General features: G+C 38.9%; 1 protein-coding gene across 2 annotated transcripts in view; it reads right to left on the minus strand.

The window, feature by feature from the left end:
- Positions 1–27,995, minus strand: part of SMC5 (structural maintenance of chromosomes 5) — a 79,905-nt gene that overhangs the window by 24,467 nt on the left and 27,443 nt on the right. For both annotated transcript variants that reach the window (XM_063455050.1, XM_063455051.1), the window contains 12 exons: positions 25,903–26,064; positions 24,388–24,459; positions 22,430–22,685; positions 21,413–21,567; positions 21,026–21,139; positions 18,300–18,394; positions 15,827–15,959; positions 12,969–13,142; positions 9,365–9,534; positions 4,146–4,269; positions 3,388–3,510; positions 2,937–3,062 (listed from right to left, as the gene is read on the minus strand). In XM_063455050.1, the coding sequence (XP_063311120.1) occupies positions 2,937–3,062; positions 3,388–3,510; positions 4,146–4,269; positions 9,365–9,534; positions 12,969–13,142; positions 15,827–15,959; positions 18,300–18,394; positions 21,026–21,139; positions 21,413–21,567; positions 22,430–22,685; positions 24,388–24,459; positions 25,903–26,064 (1,704 nt within the window). The remainder of the gene's footprint in view (positions 1–2,936; positions 3,063–3,387; positions 3,511–4,145; positions 4,270–9,364; positions 9,535–12,968; positions 13,143–15,826; positions 15,960–18,299; positions 18,395–21,025; positions 21,140–21,412; positions 21,568–22,429; positions 22,686–24,387; positions 24,460–25,902; positions 26,065–27,995) is intronic.

Consider the following 27,995-nt stretch of genomic DNA (forward strand, 5'->3'; position numbering starts at 1 on the left):
CCCAGGATCCCAGAGCAATTGATTGCCACAGATGGCTGTGAAACTCGAATTGGCCGCAGCATCTGTCCAGAATGTCGGGGAATTGTCGGAGATTGGGGAATAAACATTGCTTTCCCCTACCATGTCGAGAGAAAAGTGCGCCACATCAGTAAGTCAGCCATCGCTTGCGGGTTTAACGTGATGCGGGTATTGTCTGAGGGAAGGTCAGGGAACAAACAGAGTAGTTGGAAAGTAAAGGATCTACCTTGTGGGGTGATCCTCATGGCAAAATTGAGCGAACCAAGCATAGACTGTAGTTCTTTACGGGTGCAAGAACCTAACTGCAAGTATAGGTAATTACTTGAGAGGCTGTGCTCAATCTTTCCACGAAGAAGACCAGACTGCATGTTGACTGAGTCTAGTTGAATATCCAGAAAATGTATAACCATGTCTGGACCTTCTGTCCTTTTAGTGGAGACCGGTATACCCAGGGATTAAAACAAGACCGATTGCTACTGTGAGACCGCAAGGGGGTTGGAAGTGGTCTTCAATTATGTGTATACAACAAGTAGCAACCAGCACAAGGTTTCAGCAAAATATCGAATATCTTGGGGCTATCTTGGAACTGAACATACACCGGGAGAAAATAATATAAACCCTGCCTCTTAATACCGTGCAGATGCCAAAGTGAGGGTGAATGGGAAATAGTTTGAACACATATGACAATATCAGATTTATTGAGTCATGCCCACGCCCCAGTTTCAAGAAGGCACAGATGGCATTTTCCATGGTGGAACATTGCAATAAGAAACCTTCAGAGGGTACGGGAGGGTTAAGACTAGGAACCGTGGAGGAATGTGGTGCCGATAGGTCAACGATCAATCAGTATTTATGTGAAGATTTACCAGTGACTATACCAATAGGATTTCTTCCCGAAGAAGTAAAAAGGGGGGGGACCTAAAAGGCCCAAAAACAATTCCCTGTTCCAACTTAGTCTTTATCAATTATCCACTGATTCTGGATCTACTAGCGTTGCCTGCAAATTATTGCATTCCAGCGTATCATATGGCATGTGTATGATACCATCGTGAAACCCCTGCAATAACCACTAAAAGAGAAGATTGTGAGGGTTGGTACCATAAATAGTTCAGCAAAACACATAACATTAATACCTGCAATAACCTGCAAGCACAGAAACCGCAAGTACCCGCCTTAAAATTATTGCACATTTGGAACTTGCCCCAAAAACCAATGTCCCTACCCAGCATATCATGAACTACCGTACCAGATTTTGCAGGTGTGTAAGAAACTGCGTGGCCCCAAGAAGCTTCTGCTGTGTTAGGGCGTACATTTGTTGCGTGTGACGGGGATGTGCAAACTGCACAAGCAGGAGTCCTGAGGCCTGCAAAACGTCTGCAGAATAACTCCGTATCGAGTCTACTCCAAGCCATACTGAAGTTAAACAGAGTATTTTCACCGAACGTTGTGGTGGTGTATCAGACTCGCGGTGACAATTGAAGAAGATAGTATGGATGTGACAGGTGAGGCCCTCTCTATGCAACCATGCAAGGCGGATAACTATGCGTTGGACCGATGGGCGTATACCTCCGAGTAGGAGGATGAGTGTTGGCCTCGCAGGACCACTAGCCTATGGCTTAGAGGCCGGAGATCTCTGAAAGTCAGTACCCTCCGCTAATAAGGACTATAAACTTGGTAATTGAAAATGTCCTCTATAGGAGTAGATTAAGGAGGATTGGGGTAGTAACCAACGGCAACCTAAAGATGAAACCGTAAAATAGTATCTGAGGATGTGGTAAAACATGTGGGCCAGCCAGATTTCTAGACATACAGTGCAATTTGGCAAATGCTGCCACAAATTGATGAACGACTTGTGATTTTAAACAGGCTGGCCAGAAATTGTCACCTAAAAATTACAATCTTGAAGTGTTTGCCAAACAGGAACAATTCCCCTGAATAACAGTTCTGAACCGAACCTGCGGGTAGATCATTAACAAGACATCTAGATGTTAACCAGACAGCAGGTTTTAGTATAAATTTTAAAATAAACTTCCCCTCTTATCCACAATTACGATATGCAAATTTCAAATTTAAACTAATATCGTCCATAATCAAGAGGGTACCTTAACCTAAAATCAGTCAAATATACATTCAATTTGTATCTAGTCATGTAGTTGCTGGATTTAGATAGAACATGGAATATGGAAGCATCGTCCACTCTTTATTTAACTTTATTTAACTCTGGTCTCCATGGCTGGTTCTCACTCCTTGGCTAAGATCATCAAGATCATAGGAAAGTAGTGCACATGCACGCCAAACACTGCACTGCGCTAGTCAGATGGTCAGAGTTTTACGCAGATAGCTGCTAGAGGTGCTTCCTCAGACATTTCAAAGTGATAGCTATTACAGGTACCTAAACCATGCAATGAAAAAAATGCTGATCTGCAGGGTAAAAACTGGGGACACATGGCACCCAGAACATTTCATTGAGATAATGTAGTCTTTGTGTCTATAATTTACCTTTAACCCCTTAAGGACACATGACGTGTGTGACATGTCATGATTCCCTTTTATTCCAGAAGTTTGGTCCTTAAGGGGTTAAGGTTGCAAACAAGCTTTAGCTCATTTAGGACCACATGCTAACAATACCTAGAAGAGTATCAGCCCCACCTCACTGACTAGGTCAAAGATGACAAACAATTGTATGAGGCTGCCTTATCTTTTGTACAGAGGGAAGTTGCTGGCTGTACAGTTCTGTACTACATCACGCAATATAAATTTTATCATTTTCACGTTCACTTTGCACAAAAGTAACAACTGCATTGCTGGTAGATGCTTTATACATAGAAATTAGTAGATTCCTAATCATAGGATTTTACCAAAATCAAAAGATAGGTATGTTAATACAATTTAAATATGAGGTGTACGCAAATACTTACCGTCTGGAAATCTTGTGGGACATCCTGATTTGCCCCCAAGTTACAAGCCTGTCTTGCTTTTCTTAACAGTTCTTTGCAATTGTCTAGTAAACTTCGCTTCATCTCATCAGCATGCATAAATTGATTCTTGAAGACAGAAAATATGAACAATATGTAACGTAATGTTTATAATAACAAAACAATAACTATTACAAAATCAAATCTGAATAGTTCTTTTGAAAAACAGCATATAATTAAAGAACATTCTATGGCATCTGCATTGTTTCAAATGGTACAATACTGACTCCTACCACCATGACCACTTCCAATCACTGAAGTGGCCATAGTGGTTGGAGTAACCATTTAAGTAATCACTAGATTCCTAGAGCGGTTAAATTCATTCATGGAGAAATTCTGCAGACATATTTAGAGGACCCAATACTATTATTGTGAGGAATGCTTATTTGCTTACATCCAGGTCCTTGAGCTGTGATATAGCCTCTTTGTACTCTGAATCAAGTTTATTCTTCTCTGATAACACAGCAGTGCTTTGAAGGGCCAAGTCCACCTTTTCAATACTACGCAATGTACAGCTCTGGAGATAAAAATACAAATTAAAGAAATGTAATTATGGAATTTGAGATTTGGACAAACCAACCAAATACACAGTCATTACCATTAACAGTGTTCACATTGTTTCCAATTAATGCACCATAAGGGTATTAACCTAATGTAGCTGTGAAACATGGTTGTAGCTGTGTTATAAGCCACAGAAAAAAAAGCTACTAGAAAAACACATATATCAAGTCGAAAGAATCAGACATTATTATTAAAACTGTACATGGGCCGAATTGATTATTTAAAAAGTAAGTTACCAGGAAGAACATGGAGATAGACATGTTATTTTAAGTGAAGTCAGGATTACTAGTCTCATTAGCATCAAAAGAATTTGTGTTTGAATCAAGATTGCGGAGAATAAAACCCGTGATGCTGAAGATTTAAAAAGGTACTACAGCTCATGCACTAACAAACCAAATTACTTGATTCTCATTCTACAGTCGCAATCTTCTGTTAGCAATTGATTTGCTGTATACTGCACAAATAACCAAATCTTAGCATATTTAATGCTGAAATTAACAATCGTAGGCTATAGTTACATTAGTTATTCTATACCGGTGTATCAAAAGGAATGTATTTTGTATATAATGGTATATGAATAGCAACATTTACCTTAATTAATTGTGTTAGTTCATTAACAAGTCTGGCTTTCTGGACACTGATTTCTTTAATCTTGGCATTGGCTTGCTGTTCTGCAGATTCTAAATCCATATTCTCTTGCTCCAACTCCTTTAAACTATAAAAGAGAAGGTAAGACATTCTAACATCATACAGAGTACATGTTCGATTAATAAAAATATATATATATACACACACAAACATAATTTTACTGATTAAAACCATTGATAGGTGAAGTAAATACCATTCATCAATACCAAATAGTGATGGCTAGACAATTGGATCAAAGCATCTCCAAAATGGCAAGTCCAGTGGGGTGTTCCTGGTATTCAATGGTTAGTACCTACCAAAGGTGGTGCAGCAAGGAAGGACAACCAGTGAACCGGCATCCGTGTAATGGGCGCCCAAGGCTCATTGATGTAAATGGAGTGTGAAGGCAAGCCCATCTGGTCCGATCACACAGAACCTTTAGCTCAAATTGCTGAAAAACGTAATGCTGGCCACAGGGCATCGCAGTCTGTTGTGTATGAGGCTGAGTATCCGTAGACCAGTCCCATAATGACCCCTGTGCACTGCTGAAAGCACCTTCAGTGGGGATGTGAATGACCCAACTGGACAATGGAGCATAAAGCATTGGAAGCTGCCTGGTCCAATGAATCCAGTTTTCTTTTAGATCAAGTGGATGGCAGGGTACATGTGCGTTGTTTACATGGGGAAGAGATGGCAACAGGTTGCACTATGGGAAGAAGGCAGGCTGGTGGAGGTTGAGTTATGCTCTAGGCAATGTTCTGCTGGGACCTTGGGCCCTGGGATTCAGGTGGGTGTTACTTTGGCATGTACCACCTACTTAGAGATTGTTGCAGACTACGTACACCCCTTCATGGCAATGGTGTTCCCTGATGGCATTGGCCTCTTTCAGCAGGATAATGCACCCTTCCATATTGCAGAAGTTGTTCAAGTTAATAAGAGTTAATGTGTTATCAGCAGTGGTACTGCCTTTTGGTCAACAACCTCCCAAGCGTTGTTACCAGCAGGAATTGTAAAGAAGTAAACTCAGCATATTCCAAATTGCCTAGGGACAATGCAGACTTAAAATACCTTAATAATAGTGAAAAAGCAAAATACATATCCATGATTATTTTGTCTTAGACAAAGGCCAAGATTGTGACACAAGGACTCCATAAAAATTGAGTGTGTGTGGGGGGGGGGGGGGGGGGGAGGGGGAGGGGGGCAGGAAGAACTGACAAGGGAATAGCATACCCTGGGCATACCTCACTATACTGAAAAGAAAGAGAGGGTAAATCAGACATTTTTATCCAGCTCTAAGTATTCGGACTTATTGTTTAAATGTTAAAGGATCAGTATAGTGTCAGGAAAACAAAGCAGTTTTCCACACTATAGTGCCCTGAGGGTGCCCCCACCCTCAAGGTCCCCCTCCCGTGGCGCTGAAGGGATTAAATCCCCTTCAGCAGCTTACCTTATTCCAGCGCCGTTGACCTCTCCTCCCCCGCCAACGTCAGCGGAGCCAAATGCGCATCAAGTGCCGCGCACGCATTCAAAGTGTCCATAGGAAAGCATCTCTTAATGCTTTCCTATGGACGCTCTGTGCAATGGAGGCATAATATGCCTCCAGCGTCGCAGATGCACCTCTAGTGGCTGTCCGGAAGACAGCCACTAGAGACTGGCTTAACCCCAAATGTAAACATAGCAGTTTATCTGAAACTGCTATGTTCGCATCTGAAGGGTTAAAACCTGAGGGACCTGGCACCCAGACCACTTCATTGAGCTGAAGTGGTCTGCGTGACTATAGTGTCCCTTTAAGTTGTAAAATAAAATAACCAAAATACCTTTACAGCAGTAGTGACATCCATGTAAGATTTGCCAAGATGCGCACAAGATACAGGGCATAAAATAGCCTTCCTATGAACCACCATCTAGCCCCCCTGAGCCCCTCATGCCTCCATAAATATAGCAAAATCTTACTGTATTCAAGCCTGAAGCTGTAGCTCTGCATGCTATTTCCCTCAAAACAAATAAGCAGTCTGCTGACATCAGAAGTGGTAGCCTGATCCAATCACAATGCTTCCCCATAGGATTGGCTGAGACTGACAAGGAGGCAGAGCAGGGGCAGAGCCAGCATGATTCAAACACAGCCCTGGCCAATCAGCATCTCCTCATAGAGATGAATTGAATCAATGAATCTCTATGCGGAAAGTTCAGTGTCTGCATGCAGAGGGAGGAGATACTGAATGTTTGGATGCATTTTAGGCAGTCATGACCCAAGGAAGGATCTCTAACAGCCATCTGAGGAGTGGCCAGTGAAGTTACCACTAGGCTGTGATGTAAACACTGCATGTTCTCTGAAAAGACAGTGTTTACAGCAAAAGGCCTGAAGGTAATGATTCTACTCACAAAAACAAATCCAATAAGCTGTAGTTGTTCTGGTGACTATAGTGTCCCTTTAATGTTTGGAATGCAGAACATACAGCCCAGAGAAATGTTTTAGTGCACTCTAGGCAGGTATACTACCTTAACCCCTTAAGGACACATGACGTGTGTGACACGTCATGATTCCCTTTTATTCCAGAAGTTTGGTCCTTAAGGGGTTAAACAGCAATGAGAACATCTGAGTGTTCCATCCTCCACAAGGTGACCATGATATACAGCAGCTTCCATGAAATCATTATTAGTATGCAAAAGCGACCAGTAGATGGCACCAAAACACCATAATGAAAGAGAAAAATACATACAATAGCTTCATTGGTAAGAGGCCTCTGTCTTCTGCAGCACACAAAATCCTGTAAATTCCCATCACCCTATCTCCTTCTCAGTACTTAACTACATTGTCTAGTCAGCAAGGATGATGTACAGCTTCCTGTCTGACAGTGCTTGTAAGATTTTTGTGCAACTGCAACTAAAATATCAAAAAGTTTACAACCTGGGAACTGTGCATGCATTAACTGAACAGGAAGAAAATGCCTAGTTTACTAAAGCCTTGTTTTACTAAAGCCTTGTTTTACTCCAAACTAAAGCTAAAACAGAGTAAAGGTAGTTAGGGTAAACATACAGGCAGAGTATGCAGGAACATAGCCCTATGAAGCTAAATCAAAAAATGTAGATAAATCAGAAACAAGAACACCTCTGTCCTGTCTCCATAAGCCAAGCAAAAATTGCTAGGCACTTTAAAGGCAGGAAAATAACACACCACTCAGAGAACATGACAGAGTATTGAGCAGATAGACTGCAGGAGCATGATCTACACACCAAAACAGCCACTAGAGGCTGGCTTAACCCCAAATGTAAACATGGCAGTTTCTCTGAAACTGCTATGTTTACAGCAGGCAGGGTTAACCCTAGAGGGACCTGGCACCCCGACCACTTCATTGAGCTGATGTGGTCTGGGTGACTATAGTGCCCCTTTAATATGAAAGAAGGGAATTCTGATTGAATAGACATGTAGCGCACATTCAAAGTTTTGTTTACTTTTTGTTTTGATCACAACTTGTACAACTGCCTCAATCCTTAAGGGTTAAAGTGAGCCAATGTAAAAAGGCTTCGATGCACGCGAGTGTGAAATACATATATACAAATTTATTACAATACATACATTTCTTTTTCTTCTATGATACCAGCCCATATTGGGGAAAAAGATAGAGGATTACAAGTCAATGTAAAGAAGAAGGAAGTCATATGAAAGATACACCAGTGCCTATAAAACAGAGCCATCCCAAAGACTCTGTAAAATTTGAGTTGGCATTTTAGAAGTCTATAGGTGTTTATTTTACGTATGTTTTTAAGACTACCGTATTTTTCGCTCCATAAGACGCACTTTTTTCCCCCTCAAAAGTGAGGGGAAATGTCTGTGCGTCTTATGGAGCGAATATGAAGCTTTACTTACCTGTCTTGCAGCGTTGGCCGGCAGCACAGGGCGCACCGCGGTAGTGGAACTTGAATTTCATGTTCCGGTTTCCGGCGGGACTGAAAGGAAGTGTGCACAAGCTGAGTGCGCACTTCCTTTAAGTCCCGCCGGAAACCGGAACATGAAATTCAAGTTCCACTACCGCGGTGCGCCCTGTGCTGCCGGCCAACGCTGCAAGACAGGTAAGTAATTATGGGACAAGGGGAGGGGGACAGTATGGGAGAGAAGAATATGGGGAGGGGGATGAAGTCTATGGGGGGGGATGAAGTCTATGGGGGGGGGATGAAGTCTATGGGGGGGAGGATGAAGTCTATGGGGGGGAGGATGAAGTCTATGGGGGGGAGGATGAAGTCTATGGGGAGGGGGGGGATGAAGTCTATGGGGAGGGGGTGGATGAAGTCTATGGGGAGGGGGTGGATGAAGTCTATGGGGAGGGGGTGGATGAAGTCTATGGGGAGGGGGTGGATGAAGTCTATGGGGAGGGGGTGGGTGAAGACTATGGGGAGGGGGTGGGTGAAGACTATGGGGAGGGGGTGAGTGAAGACTATGGGAGAGAGGAGAAGACTATGGGAGGGGGGGACACTATGGGACAGGGAAGAAAAAAAATATTCTGTACAAACTGTCCCATAGTAAGAAACACTATGGGACAGTTTGTTCAGAATATTTTTTTTCTGGGTTTCTTCCTCTAAAAACTAGGTGCGTCTTATGGTGAGGTGCGTCTTATGGAGCGAAAAATACGGTATCTGCACTATTGTTTATTTTCTTTTTTGCTTTTGATAAATTATACAAGTGGCTGATTCCAGAAGACTTGACAAATTGGTATAAAAATTGGCACTTTTATAAATAATATTGTATTTTACCTTTACAAGTGATTGCACATATAAGCACTTTGTTCTATAGAGTTTGAATTTATTCATGCACTTTATGTTATGTACATATGCTAATTATATGCACTTTACAATAATGGATTGTGAAGATATTTGGTGTCCATTTTATTGTTTAACTTCATAAAATCTAGTTTAAATATTTAGTCTTTTGAAGACAAGTTGATTTTATGTAAGCTTGCTGACAAATAAGTTTGAAAATTGTGACTCAGCATGTCACACATGTCATGTGTCCTTAAGGGGTTAAACTGTGTGCACGTTGCTAGAGAAGTTCATATAAAAGTAACTCACAGTGGAACAGCTCTATTATTTACAAGCAGGAAGTTGCTTTTGTATAGAAGGTAATATGTAAATTCAATATTTTGTTCAGTTTTACTTTCTAGTAAACCATAATCTAGTAAGCATCTCACCTGTCAACTCTAGTACTAATTCTTTGTTCGAGTTGCCGTTTTTTTGCTCTCACATCCAGTATTTCTTTTTTCCTCTGTCTCAGTTCATTATCTCTTTTATCTAGAAGTTTCTGCTTGTTAACCAGTTCTTTCCAGTGAGATTCTAGAAGAATGCAACGTTTCTGAATATCCTGAAAATAAACAAAATACATTACGGTGCATTTTAACCTTCTGCAATCAGACCCAATTAATAACAATTTTCATTTTTAGAAATAAAGTATTTTAAATAATTTTAATAAAGTATATTGTTACCACAAAATTAAGTGACAACTAAAGTTGACATGGGCAAAATGAAGGGCCTAATCTTATTCAATAATTTAAATTGCTAAAAGCTAAATTTGAGGATTAAATATTAAATTCTATTGCGTATCATGACAAAAGCATCAACTCTTCCTAATGTGACAAAACAGTAGCAATAACAGACAGTCACAAATAAAATGAACCAATTCCGTATCTCTAAAATGAACTTTTTTTTTTTAAACTGATAACCTAATAAAAGAGAAAAAGCTCTAAATAAATACAATATCTTCATTGGTAAGAGGCCTCTATCTTCTGGAGCACACACAATCCTGTAAATTCTCATCACCTCAGTACTTGATTACCTTGTCTAGTCAGCAAGGATGATGTACAGCTTCCTGTCTGACAGTGCATGTAAGATTTTTGTGCAGGTCGTTATGGTAAACATACAGGCAGAGTATGCAGGAATATGGAGCTATCAAGCTGAATCATGTTATGAAAAACCTTTTAAGTTAAAACCCTTGCATGCGAGATAAACGCAAGTCCATTCAAACCTCAACAGTGCCATCTGGGAAAAGAGATACATTAAAAAGTCACTGGGTATGTCCACCTTCGACCTGTGCTGGAAGGGCTGCGGACACAAAGGGACGTACGATCACCTTTGGTGGGAATGCCACTAAATAGCCCAACTATGGACTAAAGTAACAACCCTAGTCTCTAAAATCATACACACGACCATCCCTAGGGACCACTGGCTGTGGCTGCACTCCAAACCCGTGAGGGAAATACCCCAGGCACAAAATAAATTACTGGCCAATCTAGCACTAGCGACCAGGAGATCCGTCGCGACACACTTGGGCGCAGCCACAGTACCGACCATGGGGGACTTAAAAAACAAACAAACAAAAAAAAAAAAAAAAACAAGGCCAGACAGTCTTTCAGCCCTAATCCACAACACAACCAAACACTGTGACAAAATATGGGACCCCTGGCTCTTCGAGTTCCCAATTCCAACCTAGTACCTGGCCATATACTCCACTAATTCTGACAACTTGTTCCACTCTACCCCTCTCAGTCCTCCCTTCCTCTCCTCTGTTAGAGATATTAATCCCCACCAGTTACCACTCCACACAACTAAACTACACTGCACATTCAGATCTTTCTCACCAAGACGGCGCCAAATGAACAGAGCCTCCCAAGGTCACCAAAGTCATCACCTACTACATATCACTGCCCAGATATCAAAAATCCCACTCAGCTACCAACCCCATCCCTCAACCATAGCAGCAACAGGCAGATACCCTAAAACGGGAAACATTGGTCCACCCGCACACCTAATCTGGACCCCAGAGCGGATAGCACAAATATCAGGTGAAGGGAAGAACGCATACTACTGTTAAAAAGTTAAAACGTGGATAATGAAAGTATAAAAAAAAGCTAATAAGCCTTGATGCATCATATACTATTATATACTACATTTAAGTTAAACCATATTCAGTATTTACTGTAACCATTCACGTAAACTAGAAAGTAGCCCAATATTTAAAGATAACTTTTATCCTAACTGTGAGATATAAACTCAGTGGAGGGTGCACAAAGACTTAAAATTAGTGGCCAATGCTATTAAGCCATTGATGGAGCTGCTAAATAATTATTCGCTTGGGGCAAATAAAAGGTAACACATAATTGCTTTTTAAGGACTGGTTTGAGAACAGGCCAAGGGGACCAAGTATACTCTGTTTTTATTCATTTACCGTATTTATTCGAGTATAACGCGCAAAATTTTGTACCGATTTTTAATCTAAAATTAGGGATGCGCGTTATACACATGTGCGCGTTATACTCGAATAAATACGGTAGTTTTAGAGTAAATGAAAGGTGACGTGTACAATAAATGTAGTCATTATAGACTCTCTCACATACAACTTAGAAGTATATTCTCTGTTGCATAGATGGTGAGTGACAAAATTCTATTTTGAAACTTGGGAAAGAGAAAAAAAATAAATAAAATAAAAACACAACAGCATGCACTAACATTGTAAGCACGCAACTCCCCAACCCCTCTGTTGGTGTTTCCCAAGGTTCTGTCCTTGGTCCCCTACTGTTCTCCATCTATACTGCTTCCCTTGGTAAATTCATCAGCTCCTTTGGCTTCCATTATCATTTATATGCAGATGACACACAAATCTACCTGTCCTCTCTCCACCCATCTTGAGTTATGTCTCGGACTGCCTCTCCGCGATTTCCAACTGGATGGCTGCTCACTTTCCTTAAACTCAACCTGCCCAAAACAGAACTTCTGGTCTTTCCACCCTCAAGTGTTAATACTCCAGTGTCTCCCTCACTCCAAGTCAACGACATCACTTTCACCTCTACATTGCAGGCTTGCTGCCTAGGCGTTCTTTTTGACTCCGACCTCTCCTTCACCCCTCAAGTCCAGTCGATCGCCAAATCCTGCCGCTTCCACCCGCCCCTATTTAACACCAGACGCGACTAAGGTGCTGGTCCATGCCGTTGCTCTTTCTTGTCTTGACTACTGCAACCCCCTTCTTGGTGTTACGTGTTTCAAGATTGCACCGCTGCAATCTATAATGAATGTGGTGGCGAGGCTCATTTTCCTGTCCGGCCGCACCTCCCACGCCACCCCCCTATGTCACTCCCTCCATTGGCTTCCAATTAGATATAGGGCTCAATTTAAGATTCTTGTTTTGAATCCCTACATAATGCTGCTCTAACCTACCTATCCTCCCTAATACACAAGTATGTCCCGTTAAGGCCCCTGCGCTCTGCCAAAGACCTACGTCTATCCTCTGTCTGTACTCCCACATCTGATGCTCGCCTCCAAGATTTCTCTAGGGCTGCACCTTTTCTGTGGAACTCCCTTCCCTTCTCAGTTGTTAGATGCTCACCCAGTTTTCACTCAATCAAAAAATCTTTGAAAACACACTTCTTCAGGAAAGCATATCATTTAACCTTAGCAGGTTTTCATTCTCCCGGCTTACCCCCCATTACGCATCTCCTGCAACTGTCAAAAATAACCTAAGTTCTCAGTGAATACTTTTCTAGCAACCTATTTCATTACCCCTCCTTATACCTTTTGTGTCACTATACCCCATTCCTATAAGCTCATTGAGCAGGGCCCTCAACCACTCTGTTGCTGTGCGTCCATTTGTCTGGTTACAACTACGTGTCTGTTAGTCCACCCATTGTACAGCACTACGGAATTTGCTGGCACTATATAAATAACTAGTTTACATAATTTATAAAACAATGTCTCCAGTGAGGATTCACATATAAAAGCATTCAAAAATAAAATGAAGTCACTCACCCTTAACTGTTCTTCTAACTGCCGTCTTTCTTCGGCATCCACTGTCACAGTTAGAAACTGTGCTGCCTTTAGAGAGATATTGCTAGAAATAACTTTGTTTGTGTAAGCAGACACTTTTGTTGAGTATTTTTCTTCCGCTGTATACATTTGTCGTAATCTAGTTTCCTGAATAACCTAAAAAGCAAACAAAAAACAAACATAAAAAAAACACATAAGAAGTAGTAAGTGATGTTCCTGAAAACACTTCATTAAAATGACCAAATATTTAAGAGTTTAAAAAAATCATTAAAATAAACAACACACTATTACATCATCTTAATTTACATCCATATCATACCTTTTTAAAGGAACACTATAGTGTTCAGAATACAAACCTGTATTCAAAACGCTATAGTGTCCCAGTTTTTAAATAAATGGGCCCCTTCTCCATCCAGCGATTAAAGGGTTAAAAACCCTTTCTTTCACTTCCCTCTTTCCATTGGCAAAGCTACATTGGTGCTGAATAGGTCTCCTCCTCTCGCAAAGCAATGAATCAATATTTTCCTATGGGGAATTTAACAATGTTGGGCATCCTCATGCAAAGCGTAACATAATTTGACGTAGAAAACTCTGTTAGGGACCAGAAAGTGCATCTGGTGGGTGTCTAGAGTGTTATTTTAAGTATTACATTTACCGTATGTACTCGAGTATAAGCAGAGTTTTTCGGCACATTTTTTGTGCTGAAAAACCCCCACTCGGCTTATACTCGAGTCAAGGTCTGTATTATGGCAACTTACATTGCCATAATACAGACCAGGACCGCCAGGCTCATTACAAGCCCGGCGGTCCTGTTGGGGGCTGTTATTTACCTTCACAGCAGCTCCTGTCAGCTCCCTTTTCCTCCGTGCAGCTCCCCTGTCAGCTCCGTTCTGCTCACAGTGTAAGTCTCGCGACACCCGCGGCCGTCAGTGCGTTGCCACGGGTTACCGTGGCAACGCTCCGCGCGGCACACAGACCGCGAGACTTACACTGTGAGTAGAACGGAGCTGACAGGGGAGTTGCACGGAGGAAAAGGGAGCTGACAGGAGCTGCTGTGAAGGTAAGTAACAGCTCTCTGCCAGCCCCCCCACTGAACTGCCAATGGACCACCAGGGATTAACATAGCCCCCCTCCCTGGCCAGGCAACAAGCAGGGAGGGGGGGACAAAAAACTGTTTAATAAAAAATACAAATATTAAAATAATAATAATAATATTAAAATAAATATTATAATAAAATATAATAATAATAAAATAATAATAATATTAAAATAATAATAATATTAAAATAAATAAATTTAAATAAAAATGCCCTCCCCTTACACAGTTTACACACACTACACAAACACACACACATTCTGCATTCATTATATACACACACTACACACAAACACACACACACTGCATTCATTATATACACACTGTAAATAAATATTAATTTTATTGGGATCTAATTTTATTTAGAAATTTACCAGTAGCTGCTGCATTTCCCACCCTAGGCTTATACTCGAGTCAATACGTTTTCCCATTTTTTTGTGGTAAAATTAGGGGCCTCGGCTTATACGCGGGTCGTCTTATACTCTAGTATATATGGTAAATGTTCTATTGAATAAAAAAAAAGTAATTCTTTAATATTAAAGCGACATGTATCACTTTGAGACAAATGTCTCATTCAAATCCTTTAGCTTTGAATGAGACAGTTGCCTCACTCTGCAGGCTAAAAAAAGCAGGTTAATATTTTTATTTTTATTTCATATTTACCAGCTTCTTATTCCTTATGCTTTCCACACCCGCTCCAGGGGTAATACTGATCAAACAAAAACTGAGCAGAACAGCAACAAAGGTTTACTCTGTCACTCAACAATTCTTGGTACAGAAGCCCACAGTGCAAACTGATGCCTGTTGTCAGCATGCTGTGCTGACGCCTGCTATCAGCATGAATGGAATTCACATTAGAACTTTTGTTCCGTTCTGGCAAAAGATGCTCCAGGTGAAGCAGCTGAAGGTAACAAAATGCAGCACAAACTGGATTATGATTTTTTATTTTTTTTTCATTCACCACATTTGACTTACAAAGAGAACGTTACCTGCGCTCTGGCCTAAATCCCTATGTACATTTAAACAAAATGGAGGCTCTTTAGTTTTATTCCAATGGCCATTTGAATATAAGATCATCTGCCACGTCAAGACACCTTGCTCACCTTGACGTGGCAGGAGGCCTTATATTCAAATGGCCATTGGAATAAAACTAAAGAGCCTCCATTTTGTTTAAATGTACATAGGGATTTAGGCCAGAGTGCAGGTAACATTGCCTTTGTTTTTACTACGTATTATGAGCTGTTGGATACTAAGCTACTGCTGCTGTAAGCGCGGTGCTTTATCTTTGTGTTTACATTTAAATTACGGTTTACAATACCCGGGGTGTTCATGCAAAACTCTGGGAGTCACCAGAGTGGCACAAATGTCATTCCTAGTGCAGCTGTATATTGGTTTGAAACAACATATGCATGCACTATGACTAAAGTAAAGCAATGTGCCAAATAGATTTGTGTCTTACAAGGTAAGAATTTGTGCTCTTCATGGCACTATAGATATATACGCAAGCATATATATTTACATGGTTCATGAGCAGAGAGCAGCATATGAAGAGATCTCTATAGCGTCTTTACAAATATCAGGAATACATTTGGCTTGCAAGTGTGACCTAGGAGTACTCTTAACATGAGATCACAGCATGACAGGAAGTAACTTTTCATCTGTTACTGAATCATATTGAGTGTTTCTTTACTGTATAGTACACCACGATAGTACCAATTCATATCAGAGCTCTTAATGATCTTACTTTTTCAATAACAGATCTGGTCTGTTCGGTTCCCACAGGCACTTCATGCACAAAATACTGAGAACACAGATAACTCATTACAGGTGGAGGAGCATCGAACAATTCTCTTAAGTAGGAGAAAAAGCCATATCGTCTGTGTGGTAGAAAAGGGAGGGGGTGAGGGGAGTTTTCATTAAAATTAATGATCATATTAATTGCAGAAAATATTTTCAAAATCATGCATCCCTATCATGCATCACACACACAAAAAAAAAAAAAAAAAAAAAAAAAAAGGTGTAAACACAAATATTAGATCTTAATATTTGTTTTGCTGCTAAAGCTTTTTTAACATACCAATAAAGTATTTTTACACCGGTTACCTGGGTCACCAGAGCATCTATTGGATCCCACGTACTCCAGGGACTGATCCTCCTTGGGCGTTATAGCTTTGAATGGGGCCAATACCACTCCTAATTTGAGTTTTATTCTTTCAGAGGATTTTTAGTCTTTTATATGATTTTAATAACTTTATTGCACGAGGAGTGCTTCTTTTGTCCCCTTTTGTCTCCTATTTGCAGAAATCAACAGTGCATACTTACAGGTTATAAGTATAGGCAAATGTGTGCTTGATAGATGTGTTTGTAATGTGGGATAACGCCATATCTACTTTGTATGTACTTTAAAAACACTTTATGATATATTAACACTTGGTGTTTTTTTTTTTTTTTTTTTTGTTTTTTAATTCCTTCGCACCAGCACTTTTTGTTATCTACTACCTGTACCCTACTACCAAGGTTTATAGCGGGTGCTGCATATCAGATTTTAATTCAATTTATATTGTTGCGCCAATTTATCTATATTGTATATTACAAACTATAGATCTGTTTTTTAGAAATTATAATTCCGGGTTTATTCACTAAAGTCAAAACTAGCAATTTCAAAACAGGGAAAGATGTCAAGACTAAAGTGGAATTAGAGAAATTTGCCAAATCTGCGATTTTAGCTTAACTGAATACTATAGTGTCAGGAACACATGTAGGGTCCCTGCTCCCTGCTCTCCCCCCCCCTCCCCTCCCCTCCCCCCCCCTCCCCTCCCCTCCCCCCCCTTCCCTCCTCCCCTCCCCCCCCCTCCCCTCCCCTCCCCCCCTTCCCTCCCCTCCCCCCCCTTCCCTCCTCCCCTCCCCTCCCCCCCTCCCCCTCCCCTCCCCCCCTCCCCCCCCCTCCCCTCCCCTCCCCCCTCCTCCCTTCTGCCTCTTACATAATAAGAAAACACACCTAATTCTCAGCGCCACGCGGGTCCATTTACATGGACCCAGTCTGAAGAGTGGCCACTGGAGGTGTTACTAGGCTGTAATGTAAACACTGCCTTTTCTCTGCAGGGACATACAATACTGACAAAAACAACTACATTAAGCTATAGCGTACCTTGCAAACAGTGACTTTCATAATATCCTAAACACAGAATGTTCTCGTATGGACAAAATCCAGTGAAAATGCCTTAATTATAACTAAAATGGCAATTTTCATATTTACTAAAGCTCACTCCAGTTGGAAATCTGCAAACTCAACTGACCTTATCTGCACCAATTGGTCAGATGCATTCAGTGTCTGGATTAAACAGTGCTTTTCACATCCGTACTCTATACAAAGTATAGGGATTTAGAATATTTATAAAACAGGTTTGTAAATGATCATTCATTTGCTTTAGTTAAAAAAAAAAAAAAATCATCAGCAGTGCAAAGGAAGCCAGTTGCCACAATAAAATGAAAAAAAAAAAAAAAAAAATATTAAACTTTATGATCCAATCTGCAGAAAGTGAGGGCATATCTACTAAACAGTGGACAGCAGTACCTGCTCACTGTAAATATAAACTAGTGACTGGGGAGCCATTGCTGCCCAGTTGGAAGAAAGTCCCTTTCCCTTGGTATCTCTATGGGGTAGAGGAGGGAGAGACTGGCACAAGTGTGTGGGGTGTGAACAAGTGTATATTTTATTAGTAGCCTCTAACAGCAGCCCATGGGTGGAGCATTGATTTTAAATTTTGCCACCCATATGGAATGAGGCGTTTCTAGCAACTGGACAGCAATGGTTGCCTGCCAAAAAAAATGTAATGCTTAGAAGATTTGGTAGCGCTGCGCTGCCAGTGGGCAAATAATTTGTGGTTTGAAAATCTGAGCACAGAATTGAAGCATCCGTGTTCTTATTTTAACAATTCAGCCATGGATTTCAGCCGTCTGGCTGCTTTTGATCCAACTAAATTAAGACCATAGTCATGCTCGTTCTCTACAAAATCTGGACATTGTTAAATAGCGTGATGGTCTAAAAGTTCCATCAATTTAAAGGTTTTTCCTTTTTGACCTATTTTCTAATTTTTTATGCACATAAAGTTGTTTTTTTTTTAAAATAGGAAACACTTTTTTTTTTTTTTTTTTTTTACTTGGAGCATGATCTTGCAATGGGCAGAACTTTTCTCAAAATTCAGTTGATAGCTTACTGAAGTTCACTTATAGGTCTCGTAGGGTTTCGGTTTGCAAATGACTCCTGTGGAGAGCAAACAGCATTCACTCTTAACCTTTGATTGTCTCGGATCTAAAACACAGAAAACCAAAAATTAGAATAAAGCAGAATAGCAACTACACACAACTTACATTTAGAACAATAGGAAATAAATCTGAGTATAATAGAGATATCTCTCACTATATATATATATATATATATATATATATATATATATATATATATATATATATATATATATATATATATATATATATATATATATATATATAAAATCTAAAAATAAAATTTGTGTTCACATGCTAGACCTGTACTATATATAGATTTCTTTGAGCTACAATAATTACTATTTTGCAGTATTTAACATTAGCAACACAGTGCATTTAAATTAAAAAAAAAAATCTTGAACAAACAATACATTTATAAAGCAGCTAGCATTTTTATAGGTGTTTTATCTAATAAAATAGATTTTCTAGAATCTATACAGGCAGGCGGCTCATATTGAGCGGAAGCGGGCGGCCAACAGGCAGTGTAAAATAAAAAATAAAATAAAAAAGTTAATGGTAATATATATATATATATATATATATATATATATATACACACACACACACACATACATACATACATACATACATACATACATACATACATACATACATACACACACACATACATACACACACACATACATACACACACACATACATACACACACACACACACACACACACACACACACACACACGATACCAGTAGAGAGCACTCAGGAGTCTTTCGAGGTAAATTTCATTTGTTGCTTTATTGAGCAATTACTAATTCACACAACGTTCCAGCCAACGTTTCAGTCTTTTACAGACTGAAACGTCGACTGGAACGTTGTGTGAATTTGTAATTGCTCAATAAAGCAACAGATGAAATTTACCTTGAAAGACCCCCGAGTGCTCTCTACTGGTATCGTATACAATTTGGTTGGAGACAGCACCTGAGCATTAAAAGACTGGGGGCATTGAGTGCTGGGACGTGTGTATATATATATATATATATATATATATAGATATAGAGTCATACTAAGTGTATTTTTATATTATTATATACATATAATATAAAAAAAACACTTGTAATTAAATTACACACGTATATTATATATATATATATATATATATATATATATATATATATATTATAATATATAAATAATAAGTAAATTAAATAAAAAATGGGGAAAAAAATTATATCTATGAAATTTTATTCTAACTGTATTTTGATATTAATAGATATATTTATATCAAAATACACTTAGAATTAAATTGTATATATATATCTATGTATAAATAAATAAAAATACGAAATATGCATATGTCCATATACAAAATTACATAAATATACACGTAGACTTCAAATATATAAATATGCATATATATTTAAATTCTACGTGCGTATTTATGTAATATTTTTACATAATTAAGTAATTTTATTTGAGGGACCTGCCTGACAACCCAGGCCAAAAGTCCAGAGAATGTAATTTGCTAGAACTGTATTTTACCCTGTAACTTTCTATGACACCCTAAAACCTGTACACGGGGGGGTACTGTTTTACTTGGGAGACTTCGCTGAACACAAATATTAGTGATTCAAAACAGTAAAACATATCACAGCAATGATATGGTCAGTGAAAGTAACTTTTTTTGCATTTTTCACACACAAACAGCACTTTTACTGATGATATAATTGTTGATACATTTTACTGTTTTGAAACACTAATATTTGTGTTCAGCAAAGTCTCCTGAGTATAACAGTACCCCCATGTACAGGTTTTATAGCGTTTTTGAAAGTTACAGGGTCAAATATTTTTACATTGCAAATTGCCAGGTTGGTTACGTTGCCTTTGAGAGCGCATGGTAGCCCAGGAATGAGAATTACCCCCATAATGGCATACCATTTGCAATAGTAGACAACCCAGGGTATGGTAGCCCAGGAATGAGAATTACCCTCATAATGGCATACCATTTGCAATAGTAGACAACCCAAGGTATTGCAAATGGGGTATATGTCCAGTCTTTTTTAGTAGCCACTTAGTCACAAACACTGGCCAAAATTAGCGCTCAATTTAGTTTACTTTTTTCACACACAAACAAATATGAACGCTAACTTTGGCCAGTGTTTGTGACATATTGAATACCCTGGGTTGTCTACTTTTAAAAAATATGTACATGTGGGGTGTGATTCAGAGATTAATAGTGTTACAATGTCACCATTGATATATTTTGAAACAGCAATTTCCTATTTGTACTTCTATCCCTATAACTTGCAAAGAAAAAAGCAAAAAAGCACGTAAACACTAGGCGTTTTTAAACTCAGGACAACATTTTGAATCTATTTAGCAGTTTTTTTCATTAGTGTTCGTAGGTAATTAAAAGATTTTTCAAGCAAAAGTAAAAAAACATGTGTTTTTAAAGTAAATTATATGACATGATACAAATAATGGTATGTAAAGAAAGCCCTTTTTGTCCTGAAAAAAAAACCAATATATAACTTGTTTCGGAACAGTAAATGAGAGAAAGGAAAATTACAGCTAAACACAAACACCACAAAAGTGTTAAAAGAGCCCTGGTCCTTAACGTACAACATCGCAAAAACAGGGCGGTCCTAAAGGGGTTAAAAAGCGAGAAGGTAACACTAACCAGGAACTTTACCACTTACTTCCTTCAGAAACATGTCCATGTCTTCTTTGTTTTCAAACACAAATGCTCTCATGTCATTTGCTGAAATGTGATTTTCAACATACTTTGCATGTTGTTGGTCTTTCATATTGATCTAGTAGATGTAAATGGATATAAACTATGTTATAAACATCAGTTTAAAATAAGCATCTAAGTACATACATGTATCTAATAAAAGTTTAAATAACCGTAAATAGGGGTCATGATCTCACAATGATTATAAGAAACGAAAATAATCTTTATTTTTAATTATACGATAATCAATTTTTATTTATTTTTTAAATCAGTTTTCTCACAAATATAAATAGTAACAATGTTGAGAATAGGGAGGAAAACCCCCAAAAATAAAACCAACAGTAAAACTTACTTCAAGCATAATTGGTTGGTAGACATTTTGCTTAAACCGGTGTTTGTTTTCTTTTAACCAAACAACAGCATTGTAAGTGTCAACAAATCTTTTCTTCAGCCTTTCTTCCTTTTGATTCAGTAAATCTTCAAGTTGTTTAATTCGATTAGCCTTATCTATTTAAAATAATTATACTCAAACTTAGTCATGACAGCCATAGAAAAGAGAGTATTCTAAATTGGGTATATCTAATAAACTATTGAGTATACTTGCCAGGTTTTTTTTTGTTATTCATGGAAGGACATGAATGGAACCATCTTAGCAGATGCATTATAGTGAAATTACTTATGGCGTGGATTTAATTAGATTTTTTTTGTAATTACACACACACATACATATATATATATATATATATATATATATATATATATGAAAGCTTAGCTTGTTATGAGTCTTTAGGTAAATTAAATAGTCTAAGGAAAATTATTTAAGGGTTCAGATTACTTTTTTTATAGAATTTGATTGATTTGGTATTAAAAGTTTTGTTTTTTTCAATATTTTTTTGTAAGATTTCCAAATACAAATAATATAAAAACCTTAAAATAGGAAAACATTTACATCTCACTGATGCCTCTCAGCCGATGATGGAAAGCAGTCACAGCCAGGGGCAGGTAAATATCAGACCTCCAGTAAAGAAAAATCTAACTCCATATAGTGGCTGGCAACAATCCAGGGGACATATTTTCCAGCAACAGTTATAAGATCTATTATCTGACTACAACCATACAATTTGCCCTCAGTTCACATTGCTGTAAAGAGCAGAGTTTTCGGCTAAGAATATGGTTAGAACAAATTACTTCCAATAGTCTGACTTGCAATGTATTAGATTTCTTTCAAGAGATAAAAGAATGTTTTTGTAACTGGCTAAGGAACTGGCTTGAAATAAAGTTTGGTCTGTATTCGTGTATATTTTTAATACACAATGATATATACTAATATCAAATTTTAAGCCTAGTAATATAACAATTGTTAACATACTTTTCCTTTCTCTCTCTAAGTTGTCCTTCTCCATACGTAAGTCGCTTAGTTCACTATCAGCATTTGCCTTCTCTACTTGTATGTGTCGTAGCTCACTGGCAATGGATTCCAATTCTGGCTGAAGTTGTTCACGGTTGTCCATTGTGCTCAGCTCATTCTGCCAGTCCTCTATCATCTTACGAATGTTGCAGATTTTCTTCTGTCTGTCACACTCCTCATCTCTCCTCATTCTCAGTGACTGTTGGATTTCTTCTATCTATTTGGAAATAAAAACACGAGACTACATGGAAATGCTTTTGTTCTAAAAGTACACATACAATATGTAGCCAAGAAAAGGTTAGGACTAAACATTTTCACATTTTAATAAAAATAAATTAAGAGGAACTGTTGCTTCTTTGGAAATTACATCACTGAACGAAAAAATTAAAATCTCCTATACCTGGCATTAATCTTTTAGCATGTGATGCTTAATTTTTGTGTTTTCTAATCTAGTCTTCTAAACCACTTGATTCCTTTCTTATTTTACAGAAGTGTCACTTTCAAGAGGAAAAAAAAAAAAACCCTCCCATGGTAACATTTGTTGGCTGTCAACCAGTCAGTAGCATTCTCTTCCTCGCTAATCTCTAGCGCTCACTCAAAGAGGAAAGGAGTGCTTCTCACAGAGATTAATTGGTTTCAGTGCCATGCTTATACCCTGGCCTCCCTTCACTCGTGATGATCTGCCAGACTTGGCTGATTGGGGATAGGGCAGTAATCTAAACTATAAAAAGAACTCTATTATTTATTTTTAACATTGGACAGTTCATTTAAAGTAAACATCACAACCCAGTTTGGTCCAGGCACAGTCAGGTGAAACATTGCAAATATAAAGATTTTGTCATTGTTTCTCTTCTCTGCATAGTATCTCTGTACTGTCAGGTACTAATAACAAAAGCTATAACAATAACTGACAGGTAACCAAGGTAGAGGGTCCCTTCCAGGACAGAGGTAAATATAGAAGGGTGGATTTTAACACTTACTTTTATATTTCACGCCTCACAAATACATATTTGGCAAGACTAAACATTCTGGAGAAGTGTCAGTTCCCCTATAATTATGTACATCAAAACCATATTGGCAGAAAGCGGCATATGTACATTTAAGGGAAAAAAAAGGGGGTTTGAAATTACCCTTATGTATCTCTATGCAAGGCAATAAAAAAAAAAAAAATACAACTGCCATAACATTTTCTTGTAGACTCCGTCTAGTGAGGTTCCCTAGGTTGAGCCTCCAAACTTTGTCTTTGTTCTATGGAGTATACACTTTCATGAAACTCTGCCCAGACATTTATGGTATAGCTCGTTTACACCCAAGAGTAGTCCCACTACATCACATCAGATCAGATGAGTGGAACTGCTCTGTGAACCGAGAGAAGCCATTATTTGAGTTACAAAACAGCAGAGATAATCTCAGTCTGCAGTTTGGCTCTCTCACTGGAGAATCCAAGCACCTTGGATGGCAATGATAGACTGCAAGTGCTGGCACTTACTAATATGCGATCAATCAAATAAGACTTTCCTCTGCAGTTGTATTTGTAATACAATTTACATTTTTTTTATTGCAACTTTTACATTTTTTTTATCTTCCATCCTCAGGACATTTACATAATTGTTCACGTGATGGGGAAAAAATAAAAAATAGTTTTCAGCAGCCATTTTTTTTTTTTCTTCTCTCAATTATTTTCACAACTGCCATTATGACATACTAATTTAATGTACAGGTCAGAAAATACAGCAATGTCTATTGAAGAAACATTTTATTAAATGTCTTTCAAAAAATGTGTACTGCAAATATGGAATAGGTATTTATTGCTCTTACTATCCAAATCAAATGGATGATCTTGTAGTCAATCTATAGTTTTCAAGTGCAACATTATGAAAAGAGTGAATAGGCATGCCAAAAAGAACAAAAAGACATACCTGTTTATCTTTCCTTTCCAAAGCATCTTGTTTCTGTTTGCATTTCTGTGAAGTCTCTTTAATCTCCAACCCCTTTTAAAAACAATAAATGTTACACTTACATAAAATTAAAAACTACTGCCTTGGCTTTTAATCAAAGAAACAATAATTACCATACTAATACACATACACCCCCCATGCTATGTACAAATTATTCAAATGAAAATATTTACTACAGTAGTCAAAAATTATGCTTCAGAGACCACATGCACAATAGAGTCAGAAAAAATAACTAAGGCAGGGCATAGTTTGGCATTTTTAAATTATATGCAAAATAAAAAGAGTACTAGGGCGTTTAAACGTTATCAGTTAGGAAGAACCCACAAAGAGGGTCTTGTAGAAAGACGGCTTTTGCACCATGAAAGGGAAGCAATGTGAATTCAATACATCAGCACTTTGGCGCAACAGGGGATTTCAAAACGGAACCTGTCCATTGAAATGACTGTCTATACTGTAACTAGTTGGTGAGATTTTAAAAAATAAAGATTATTTTGTGTTTTGGAAAGGAACACTCCTGACTCAAAGCATTTCAACTAGCTGAAGGGTTTTGTCTGTCTCCAGCCTACCGTCTTATTTTTGGGGGGGGCAGTTAACAAAAGTGCAGATTTTAAGTGGAAAAGTTTATAAAAATCACCACTTTAATAACTGGGGCAGAAACAGCCAGGGAGGTTTTCTTCTGCCTATATTGACGCCAGATTCATAACAAAAGCAGCAGGCATGCTATGCTAAAGAGTGCCTTCCTTAGCACATTTTCAATGAGTTGTTTTACAGCTCATTAAGAAGCATTAGAAAGTCGTGATCGCGTATGCATTCGCAGTTCCAGGGATAGTTCATAGACTGCAAGCCCCCCCCCCCCCCCCTTTTTCAAAGACTTTTAAAGGACAATTGAGTGTTCCTTTAATGGTTTTGAAGAACTTTCATATTCATTTGAAATTGTGAGATGTTTAGTACCAGTTTCTTGTGATTTACAGACATTAAAATATTTTAGGAATAATGAACAAAACGGCAAGCACCAAGAGTATATTTTGGTAAATACATCAGAAAGATAATATCAATTTAATTCTCCAATGACCTGAATGAATTGCTATCTGCAAAAATAATATCAAAGTCCCCGAGTGTATTGTGAACATTTTACAGGCTACTTATGGAAAAATAATTATTAATATTTGTTTCTACACTCTTATGTTTTGCCAGTTCATTGTCGACTCAACACAACTCAACCACTAACTCCTACATCAGCATTGATGGCTGCAAGTGTACTATTCAAATTGTTAACATAATTATCCAGTTCTAAATGGAAACCAACACTGGACTTGAAGCTTAGATTTGTTTTTGTCTTTTTTTTCTATAAAAGAAATTTCACATATTCTTTACGCAATTCATCCAACACTGCCATTTACGGAGCTACAAAAATAAATTGTAGTCACAGCCCTAGTGTAAACATATCAGCGTATTCATATTTAAAACACTTCTCACCTTGTCTTTTATTTTTCCATCAATCAATTTCAGCTGCTTTTCAATTTGTTGGATTTTGTGACTAAGAGGAGATTGCTTCTCTTGTAACTTTTTGACTTCCTCTTTCAAACGATCACGATTCTTTTTTAAGTCTTCATATTGCTGGCGCACATTTTCATATTCCTGTAACGATAAACAAACGTGAAGATGAAATGTTATCAAAGAACATTTAAAACAAAGAAAAGTCGCTGCCAAAATCATTTTTTTTAGAGGGACAATAAAGTCAATTCTGTTTGCGTGTTTAGGCACGACTGTACAATGACGTTTTTATTCTATATAAATACTGGTTTAAGAACATGTATGTTCATTTATACATAGATCATTAATGCATATGTTATGCATTTTGTTTTTTCTTTAAAGGTCAACCACTTCAAACCTTTAGTTTGTTTCTTATCTCACAAAACAAAATTATGTAATTTTGTATTACATTTTTTACGAAAAATTATTTCAACACTGAAGTTGTTCAAGGGAAACTATAGGCTCGGAATACCAAATTGTATTCCTAGCCTATAGGGCACCCTTGCCCGTTACCCACCTCCCACCCCCCATGCTGATGAAAGGGATAAAAACCCTTTTGTCACATACATAGATGTAGTGTTAGGCTCTGCCTTTGCTCCTCCTCTCCCTACGGGGGACCTAATGCGTGGCATGTGCCGCAATCGCATTTGGAAAACCCCATTTGGACGTGGGTCCGTGGTTACCGGACAACTTGGTCCGGGCTTTGAACAACCCGCCAGGAGAGCGCTTTTTGGAGGGAAGGTGCCTGAGACTAAGGGGAACAAACGCTACCCGAGAGCCAGACGGATCACCCCATATATTTGAACGCAGAAGCTCCCGAAAGTTGACCAGGCCAAAGCACCAAGCGTCCTACAACTATTTTGGGCATAGGACCACGAGTCCGTCAGAACATGGTGGCGTTTCCCCTACACTGCACGGATCTAAGAGCTATTTGGAGAACTTTGGCTCTCAGATCAAGGCTGTTTAGGGATGTATTATTTGTGGGTTTATTTTATGATGGTTTGGGGTATTTTTATATTTTGGTGTTTGCCTCTCTGTTCCTGGGAGATAAGTAGCTTACCTGTCTTTAAGGCAATTATCTCCCAGGCACAGAGATTTAGAAGAGGGGCTTGTCTTGCACTGAATGGAGACCCCATGCTGGGGGCTGTGTATAAAAGCAGGCAACTTAGCCATAATAAACCAGTTCCATTTCACCATTCACTCAGTCTGGGCTAGTGTTTGGGTGGATCAGCTATACTCTCTGCAGGAGAGCTTAATCACTTAAAGCTGTACCCAGGACCCTGTTCCAGGGCGGGAAGCGACAGAAAGACCCCAGCCAAGCTATGGCAGCAAGGGGCTGAAGCATCCCTGTGTTCCGGGGGAGAGCTACGAAGCGAAGCTTGTAGGAGGTACCCAGTCAGGGTGTCAAGGCGGTCCATCACAGTAGAGCGAGGACGTCCAGCGACAGTTTGTGTCACGGTTCTCACCGTGAACCTGGATCCTTCTATGTCCTGGGCCTGCTGTTTTGCCTCTGAGCCACGCTTCAGTTCTTGTTTCCGCCTAATGTTTTTCCTTGCCTTGTCTCCAGCACTGGGGGCTGGACTTTTCCTGTGGCTGCTCCTGTCTATCTCGGTCCACTTGAAGCTTATCGCTAATTAGCCAGGTATAAAACACTGCCTCTCTCTCATTGACTCGGTTTCCTGTATTTGTGTTCTTGATCCAATGTTCCCCAGATGGCTCCTGACCTCGGCCTATCTCATTTATTCTGACCTCTGGCTTCAGCTTTCCACGACTAATCTTCTGCTTGTCCTTGCCTGTACTGTGACCTGGAGCTATATCATGCACAGCCCCCATGCACAGACTACAGCCCAGGTGGCTTCTTACCTGGTCACCCTGGTTTGTTTATTGGCAAGGGTGAGTGTATATCTCTGCACGTCAGACTCCACATCAGGTAAGGGCCTGACAGTTTGGCAACCAAAAGTTACCTAATAACCTGGAAGTCGAGTAGACATCCACTAGGGGTGGAGTTAGCCTTGCAAGGTAATTAAGGAAGTTAT

The sequence above is a fragment of the Pelobates fuscus genome, chromosome 5 (assembly GCF_036172605.1).
Source record: "Pelobates fuscus isolate aPelFus1 chromosome 5, aPelFus1.pri, whole genome shotgun sequence".
Lineage (NCBI taxonomy): Eukaryota > Metazoa > Chordata > Amphibia > Anura > Pelobatidae > Pelobates > Pelobates fuscus.